Source organism: Temnothorax americanus, unplaced genomic scaffold (genome assembly GCF_048541705.1).
Source record: "Temnothorax americanus isolate GAGA-0224 unplaced genomic scaffold, ASM4854170v1 Scaffold5, whole genome shotgun sequence".
Lineage (NCBI taxonomy): Eukaryota > Metazoa > Arthropoda > Insecta > Hymenoptera > Formicidae > Temnothorax > Temnothorax americanus.
Genome location: NW_027509657.1, coordinates 4,525,969 through 4,535,649, shown reverse-complemented (window position 1 = coordinate 4,535,649; position 9,681 = coordinate 4,525,969). Strand labels below are relative to the sequence as shown.

General features: G+C 32.7%; 2 protein-coding genes across 6 annotated transcripts in view; both read right to left on the bottom strand.

Moving 5' to 3' along the window:
• Positions 1–241: 241 nt before the first annotated feature.
• Positions 242–3,236, bottom strand: LOC143903773 (vesicle-associated membrane protein 3). 3 transcript variants are annotated; one of them, XM_077417666.1, is made up of 6 exons: positions 3,029–3,236; positions 2,745–2,791; positions 2,373–2,423; positions 1,463–1,695; positions 688–779; positions 242–397 (listed from the first exon to the last, which is right to left on the bottom strand). In XM_077417666.1, the coding sequence occupies exons 1-6, from the start codon at positions 3,092–3,094 to the stop codon at positions 383–385; spliced, it is 504 nt and encodes a 167-aa protein (XP_077273792.1). In that variant the 5' UTR covers positions 3,095–3,236; the 3' UTR covers positions 242–382. The 3 variants fall into 3 exon arrangements, with proteins under 3 accessions (XP_077273792.1, XP_077273793.1, XP_077273794.1); XM_077417667.1 differs by having other exon boundaries at positions 688–763; XM_077417668.1 differs by lacking the exon at positions 688–779 and having other exon boundaries at positions 3,029–3,235.
• A 582-nt stretch (positions 3,237–3,818) lies between these two features.
• The window catches only part of LOC143903758 (uncharacterized), a 43,702-nt gene continuing 37,839 nt past the window's right edge, over positions 3,819–9,681 (bottom strand). For all 3 annotated transcript variants that reach the window (XM_077417643.1, XM_077417646.1, XM_077417644.1), the window contains exon 8: positions 3,819–9,660. In XM_077417643.1, coding sequence (XP_077273769.1) covers positions 9,389–9,660 — 272 coding nt within the window. In that variant the 3' untranslated portion in view covers positions 3,819–9,388. The remainder of the gene's footprint in view (positions 9,661–9,681) is intronic.

Below are 9,681 nucleotides of genomic sequence, written 5' to 3'. Positions count from 1 at the left end.
CTTGTGTTAAGCAAAAAAGAAAAGCAAAAATAAGACAGAAGACATAATTTTATTATATCTATAAAAATCTAATAAGAATGTTAAAAATTATATATATACATTTTAATTCAAATTTACTGACACAAAGAATAAACTTGTGAGCAACATATCATCATCTTAATTTTAATCATTTGTTTGCATAAGATAAACATAGGCAGTAGTACAAGTTTTATGGTGACAAAATGTACAGAAACGACACATGTTTACACAAAAATAATAGAAGAGATATATTTATACAGAAAAACTTATATAACTACAATACTTATAATTGGTTCGTGAAAAGAAGGTCTCAATGTACAACATGTGCAACATGTATATTGGTAGTCTCTCAGTCAGGTGTATTTCACAATGATGGATACTGAAAAGAAAGAAAAAGATATTGCCGTTGTTTTTTGCATCGTAAATATATTAATGATGATTATGTGATGGAAATACAGCTATCAACGCAGAAAATGTGTAAGTAAAAAGAAGCGAGTGAAAACAGGAAGATTTAATAAATACGCGCAAAAAAATTGCAAGTGCAGAAGAGTACTGAGCAGTACAATAAAAATGAATTTTAATGACTTCCAAATAAACCCGCGGCTATTGTGGTTTTTGAACATAAACATTACTGCGCAGCGTTCAAGGAAAATGTGAAAGATCATGTACCTTAATTTGAATGATCGAGACTCGGAACATCATGCTTGCTATCTTAGAACCAGGTAAAGTACTATGATGTCCAGAACTGAAACCGACACGCGCTAATCTAACTAGATAACACTCCAAAAACTGATTGATTTTACGTTAATTTGACACTAACACTTCGAGACCTTGGTTTAAATACATAAGTAACAGCGTCATTTAAATTTAAATGGAGTTGTGTCAAATATATGTCGTAGTAAAAAAAATGGAATAGTACTAAATGGAACGAGTAAATAGTACGAAATCGAACGAGATAAAATAAAAAATAAAATTTTTTACTTAAAAATAAATAAAATAAATTTTTTTAATTAATAGAAATTTTTAAAACTGTGATGAAAATTCGCATTATAAAAAGTCATATTATAAAATTAAAATTACAAAATATATAGTTTTAGAAATCTAGGATTCACATTTGTGAGAAGCAAACATCTCATAAATTATTTTTAAAAATTTACAATCTATTTTATAAAAATACTCGTTCGTTTTCGAGCCACAAATAATCAGTTATTCTAATTAGTAATCATTAACAATTATATTGCACTATCTTATGCTAACAAATGTCATGAAGAAAAGAAAAACCAAAGGGCAAAACATGAATGAGCAAAACTATGTGCAAATTGCGAAGTACAAGAAAGCTTTAGAAGTAGTATGAGAAGAGATAAGACGTAGGACATTACATAACTTGTTCTGTTTTATCGTGCTGTTATCAGGTCTTATATAAATGCGCAGTACGATTTCTTACCAACAATGAAAAGTACGATGGTCACGGTGATGCTGATAATAATGAACCTCGATTTCACGTTCTGCAGCCACGCTCTCCGTTGCGCTCTCTTTGCGGTTTCTCTAAACTCATTTCCGGCCATGTTCAAACGATCGCTCGCCTCCTGTAAATCCTCCAGCCTCTCGCCGCGGTCCATTACTTTTTGGACATTATCCCGCATCACATCCTGCACCTCCTGAATCTGCAGCTTGACGCTTTAAATATAGACGTTTAAACCAATATCAATTACTTGCATCGATAATTCCGCACGCGACAATTTACATATAATATCCCACCGAATAATTAAACTAATTCAACAAATGTAAAGTTCAATTCAAGGCCAGTATAAACTTAAGCGTAGATGCATGTATAATAGTGACTACATTTTTCCATTTCTGGTTTGGTTCCTTGTGCATACAAAATATTCCTCTGTTGACGTGATTGAAACCGGTTTCGACCTTACTAAATGAATATTTATGGCCAATAATTTAGGAAGACCTTAGCGTTATCGACAATTCAATCACGTTCGTATTTGGCCATAAATTGACTTCTATAGTTCTATAGACAAGTCAATTATCATCCTACTTGATTAATTTTATTAATTTACTCTAATTCAACGAAATTGCATTTTAGCTACAAATATAATAATATTTAAATAATAGAATAATATTAGTTGTAAAAAATGTAATATAAAATAAATTATAATAAACACTTGTGTATAAATCATAAATAAAGTAATTTATAAATAAATAAAATGTGATTAAAATTACATTATACATAACACAACCGCCCGAAAGTTTTAAATTAAAATACATGTTGTGTCTTTAATACATTAATATTACTTTAATATATACACAAATTATTAAAATGTAAAAAATTTATCACCACTCACCTATCCATTTTGTGATCAACATTTTCATTTCCACTGGACGTGCTGGGTTGGCTGTAATTACATGTTCCACGTCAATGCATTGCAGAATTTCGGAAAAATATAGCAAGAGCCGAATAGGAATAGAGTAAACTATACATATCTACTTTTGTAGATATGTAAACTGATAATTTATATTAAAATGTAAAACTAGTTCATATCAAATGTCAAAGTGTCATAACAATTTTTATTATTTTGGTATTTTATCAAACATGTTTTTTATATTAATCTCTGTATAACTTTTTCCAAAAATTGGCGCTTGCAATATTTTTACAGAAATTTTTTTTAATTAACTGTAGCCGATTAATTGTAGCAGAAAAGAATTATCTATCTTACCTAAACAACATCTCCTCGAGATCACTGTCGTGTTCCAATAGCGCCTCCTGCGAAACAACAGTTCAAACATATGTCAGGTTTCCCGCCAAGCGTGACGTCATTTTCGAACGCTGCGTATTCCGCAGCCTTTGATGTATTGTATGTATAGCAGGCGTCATTAATGCCTTCCACCTGAAGCATAGTACATGTCACGTGCACTATAGAAATCCCAAGAACACAGCTATGAAGTAGGAAGGCATTAATGACGCCTTCTGTACACCGATGCGACGATGAGGAATACTCACTCTCTCATCTTTGCCCGCGGCTTCGAGGTCCTTTTTGGATAAGGTGCGTATACCGGGTGACAACATGCCCTTGGGAAAATGGGCCCGCGCGTTATTCGCGGCCTTTAAATGATCGATTCGCACACGCGGATGATATTTCGCGGCGATCAGAATTTAACCTTCCACGAATACTCGGCCATTTTGACAGAAGCCATTCTGTTTTACCGGCCTCGTGATAGGCGAACCGCGGATCAATATAGCGCAGAGGGCAGTATCGTGTAGCGATTTACACGTGTAATAAAACATAATTATTTTTCGTTAATATACCAAAATATTGTATATTTTAAGAGATAATAACCTTGAAATGCTTAAAAATGCGTATATATTGTTAAAAAACTTTTTTTTCTTTAAATAGTATTTCTAAATAATAATTTTATTATTAGAATTTCTAATAGTTCTAATATTAGTAATATTTTCAATAATTCTCTAGTAATAGTATTTTTAATAATTATTTTTAAATAATTATTTTTAAATAATAATTTCTAGATAATTTCCCATGTATGTATATATATATATATATATATATATATATATATATATATATATATATATATACAACACGATAAGTATTGAATAAATATGTATAGATTTTTTATCTTTTACATCTATTTTAATATTTTATACAAAAGCGTATATATATATAGTTATACATTAATCGACTTATAAAATATAATATGACAACGGTAGAATATGTATACGATTTAAAGAATAGCGCGAGACCTAAATTAAATTGTAAAGAAAACCAGAGCTATATCTCGCATATCGCTTTTATTTCGGCATAAACATTTAAATCTATAATAATTACAGATACATAGTGTAGCGCGAACAATAGAAAAATAATTTGATTGTCGTACGTATGGACGCGCAAGGGTTCGCAGAAAACTTTGCAATAAGGACTAATATTCTTTTTATAAATCTTGTGTGGATTTTCTGGAGAGATAATATTAAAAACAACTGCAACAGAAAAGCACAGTTTCTACAAAATTATACGACCGTGTATTAAATACTACAGTTTGGGAATATTCAGAAAATAATTTTCATGTTTATACATATATTAAAGAAGAACAGAAAACGATTATATTATAATAATCGTACGATCTTGAGGTTTGTTGAAAATGTCCATGTAAATTATCACTTTAGCATAATTAACAACCATGTCTTCAGAAATTAACAAATAGCACATTCAGCAATATCTGCACTCATCGGTATATATTACAAAAATGTAATGTACGACACATATTCGAAGTTTTCCAATAGAAATATTCTCTTATATAGTAAAAATCGGCACCATAGATGATAGACAAGATTATGACAAAGATAGAGTAGGGATATATATATATCTATACATATTTATAAAAATAGGCCAGCTTTGGCAGGGATATTCATGACGTTGTGAGGTACGTTTACAGTTATAATAATAATTTCGTGAAGTGACAAATGATATACCTATATACTTCGATATTATCGACTTATATTAATCGACTTATATTGTTAGTCTGTTTTTCACTTGCATGGCTTTCTTTGAGAATAAGAGATTGATACATTTTGCAAGATTGCATATTATGTGTTAAAATATAACTGAAAACTCTGGAAACTGTCCTTTGCCTTTGCATCGATACATAAATCATTGGAATCGAGTTTCCCTCTCTCAGTGCACGTTAACGTATTGTACTATACAGGTGGTTTTCCATTCGTAAGATTAATTCATTCTCAAAAAAACTATCGTATAAATGCAAAATCTCGTAAGTAATGGAAATTTGAATTAAACTTACTTAGACCAAATATCTCATACACTGTATTCAAAAATAATTGAATAATTTTTTGCAAAAAATTGATTCAATTTTGATAAATATAAAGGAAAAGTAAAAAAAATGTGCTTTAACCCGGAAATAATCATCTAGTTTTTTTGCGCAAACGCGTAATCACTCGATAGAGTGTCTTTTACACCTCAATTACAAATCACTATTATTAATTACATATTGTTGATTGTTCTACAATTTATTAGTATTTGAGATCATTATGTATATATATATTTACTTAATATTTTCTTTAAGAAGAGTAAGAAGAAATTAAAAAAATAGATATGAATTCTTAATCAAAGAAAACTATCGTGTTGAGCTTCATTTTCTCGCTGCTGGGATGTAAAAATCATCCCAGGATTATTTCCGGGCTAAAGGCTGGAAAATAATTCAATATTTTTAAAAATTATTTATTCTTAGTTAAATATAATAGTTTATAGTTCTCAAAATTTCAAAAACTATCTATGCAAACTAATAACTACCCGTTTCTCACATGGACAATCACAAATGCACATTCATCATCAGTCGACATGTACGAGCCTAGGACCACAGTAATCGAGAAAAGAAGAACGTACGCGATAGAGAGAACATCTAAACCTGAAGTTTAAAGTGCATTTCGTTACATATATCCGCCTATACTGTAATTTCTTCTGAACGTACTCCAAACATGAAACGTGACTCTTGATAGGAGTAGCCAGGTAGATCGATATGTGTGTAATATCATTTCACACTGCGTCTCTTCGATACGCATAACGTTATCGCTACGCAGTTGTAGATATACGCTTATCTCGAAATAATATGTCCGCTGGTGATAATTGTGACGTTTATATATGTATATATTTAAGTGTTTGTCAGAGACACTTGAGTCTCTGACATATGTCTTTACACATTCCTTAGGCCGCGTCTACTTGAACGCATTGTTTTCCATTAACAAGCGTGGCGAACGATAGGAATTATACGTCAAAATACGCATTTATCTTGAGAGGAAGATAAAAAGCGATATCGGATTGATATTACGTCAATAACCGAGACCGATATTACTTTATTAACGAAACATTCCAAACTACAAATTTTTATATATATGACAAGAAATCCAATAGATAAATTTTCCAATGTTTAATTATACTCAACAAGAGACTTTTAGAGTGTAGACATTCAAATCTCTGTTAAAAGGTTATACTAAAACAATTTACACATATAAACATGTAAAACATATATTACATAATTTATATTATTTACATATATAAATCTAAAACAAATATGTATAACATTTATAAATTAAAATGGAATTTATTTGCAGGTTGGAAGTATATAGCATTTATATAGCGAATCATAATAGTAAAATGTCTCGAGAAAAATGTGTTGTCACATTTTTCAAACTCGAGAGCTCGAGATGGTGAGACAAAGTCTTATTTGCTGCTGCACTTATCCTATTGAAGGAACCAATTCTTTAGAATCCTAAAGATAATAAATCGCATATACTAACTGAAGTTAGTGTAATAACAAACTGTAAGGAATTTAGATTTGTTACATGAACAATGATATAACTTCCGTTAACGAACTCCGATTAGCTGTTCGTATCTAGGTCATAGTCGTATTTATAATGTATATCCAGGCAGAGAATGAAAATTTAGGTAACAGCAGTAAATTAGAAGATAATACGGCGAAAGTGTGATCATCACACAACGAACAGTATTTTATTCTCTATGAGACATGTATCACGTACGATAGGTTACAATTTATAAAGTAGAAAGACGACCAGCGTCGCAATATATCGGACGAATCCTGCGTCCAATGAGTATTTTTTATATATAATAAATTATTATATATTATATATATCTATATATGTGTATGTATATATACATATAATATATATGATTTATACATAATTTAGCTGAATAAGTTATCAAATATCGTACAATCGCGTAATATTGCTATCAACAACGAAAAGCGATTTTTACTTTATCTCCTCATCCCTTCAGACTTAATTGATCAATTACGACGGACAATAGTACTTTTACGTAGAAATTGTGGATACGTTTATATAAATATTTGTTACCTCTTTTTATAAAACGCTAATACAACTATATACTTTAAGTCAAATATTATAAAGTTCATGCAAATTCGACTTAATAATTGAAGTATTCGTGTACAAATAACAGTAAACGACATTGTCGAATTAGACATTTAAGGATTAAGTTGGCTAGAAGTAATAGATAAAATAGTTCTTAAATTGTTTACCGTTATTTAAATTCGAATTTTATTTCTCTATCTGTATTTTTGCGATCCATGATATTCGACTATTAACGCGCGTGCAGATATCTCAAGAGAATTGCGTGAATACTGGTGATCGTTGACGCCATTAATTATGATACGTTTGTTTGCCAAATATTTACTAAATACGAATTTCAGTATACTCGACTTGATATATAAACGTTCGTGCTAATTAATATTTTAAGTATATATTCTGTATGTTTTACTCATCGTATACACACAATATTATTACGTGAATATATCTTACAAATTATTTGGCATTTATAAAACGGGATAATTTAATAACAAAATTGGGATCTGCAACTGGTAGTTAAAAAATTCGGTTAATTAATCATACCTTCTAAATCAAACTAAATTAACATTTTTTTCTAGAAATAAAGCAATTTTGTCGAGCATTAATAGTTTTCATCATTTCGCCAGTTCTGCGCTGTAGAGAGTAAGCTTTGTTTTGGAATATTGAGAAACATTTAGTCAGCGGATCACGTCGTTCAAAGCCGGCTTTATTCGCGAAATGCAATTATCGGAGCACCGCGCGGTAAGCATCGTAGAGAGTAACGCGTAGGACCGAGCGCACGTGCGACTCATTAGGCTCTAATAAATAATCAAATCGCTGCATTGCAGACTGACGGCGCGCCAAATTTACTTGCGCCGCTATTCGTCTCGCGCTTGTGAACGAAAGAGATTCCGTCTAAGATCGTTAATCTTAAATTCTAATTTCAAGATCGCGTGCACATACATACCATACATACACGTGCTAATACACACACACACACACACACACACACACACACACACACACACACACACACACACACACACACACACACACACACACACACACACACACACATATACACACACACACACACACACACCCACACACACACGCACGCACGCACGCACGCACGCACGCACGCACGCACGCACGCACGCACGCACGCACGCACGCACGCACGCACGCACGCACGCACGCACGCACGCACGCACACACACACACACACACACGCATGTTGCATCTTGTATTTGTAATCACGATAACGATATATTGATGATCGGCACTCATTTCGTGCTTAATCCGTTCTTGCCTATCTCCTGGACTGTCGGCTGAATGAGTAAAAAGAAGAAACGATGAAGAAACATCGGATGACGGCGAAGGTTAAACCGTTCGTGAGAACCTTTTTAATCCTTTAATCAGGTATATCCACCTGCGGCCTTTTTCCAGAGGCACGTTCTCAAGGAGTACGTTGATCGGGCATTACGGAGGTTTAGACTTTAATTTGTAATTTACTAACTCTCTCTCGGTAAACACAAACATAGACTTGTCTACTACAGAAAGTAATATTAAATACGAGAAAAGAAATTGACTCTCTAATATTATCGAATAGTCAATATTCTACCTTGTGCTTGTTTATTGCTAAAGAAATCGAATTATTTTATTATAAAAGTAAAAATATAAAATAATAATATAATAATACAATATTATTCAACAATTTTCTTATTATTACATAAATATTATATTTTTAAATATATCGGTAATTAAATAAATTCTTAGTATTAAAAACATGATATTCCTTGATAAATGCAGTAACACAAAAATTGCTTGATATTATTAAATTTAATCTCCTCCGTGTAATGTAAAAAATGAAAAAAAGATATATAATGAACACTTTTTTATTCTTTTGCATTCATTATCTCGCTGTAATGCCTGTTTAAAAAATTTTTATAATTAACAACACTCCGAGCCTCGCAAACGTTTTAAACGTGTGCCTTAAAAAAGATTTTTTTAATTAATAGCGTCCAGAGCGAAACCTTGCGAATATTTTAAACCGGTTCGAATTGACGCTCCGTTACCGCATGATAGAGATACCTACATCGCGTAATGTCAGAGCTGCTACGGGAACAAAAGTCCGCGCAGGATGACGAGCGGTGAACATGAGATACGTAGGTAGTAACAACGCACTCCTTAGAGGAACGCCGACACGCGTAATCAGTGCGCGAATCGTAAAATCGTTACGAACCTGTTAAAAAGGTCTCAGCCACGAGCTAACGCGACTCCGTAATATCCGCGTGGATGAGAAAAAAAATGAAAATGTCATGCAAAACCCTCGCGGCGAAGCGCCGCTTAGCTTCTCGATCTTGATTACCGTCATGTTTCCGTACGGTCGGGAATTGATTCTCGAGTGTAAAAGGGATCTCCCGCGTATTTCTTCACCGCCATCCCCTTTCCTTTCCATTAATGCGACACATTTCACAGTTTGTGCAGGTTTTCGCAGCTCTTGCTCTTGTTGTTGTTCAGGCATATCTTGTTAAGAATTTCTCTGGCAGTGATCAAGACGGTTTTGCTATTGTGCTCTTCTTTCAGTTTGCTCTTGCTACCCTGGCGTCGAAGCTTCTTTTCGCGGCTCTCTCTCAGACGGATTTGCTTCAGAACGCCGACCAGAAGCTCATCCACATTGTGCTTAAGCCCACTAGACGTTTCGATGAACTTGCACTCGCGCGACGTGGCCAAATGCTTTCCCTCTTTAACAACGATTGCAATTT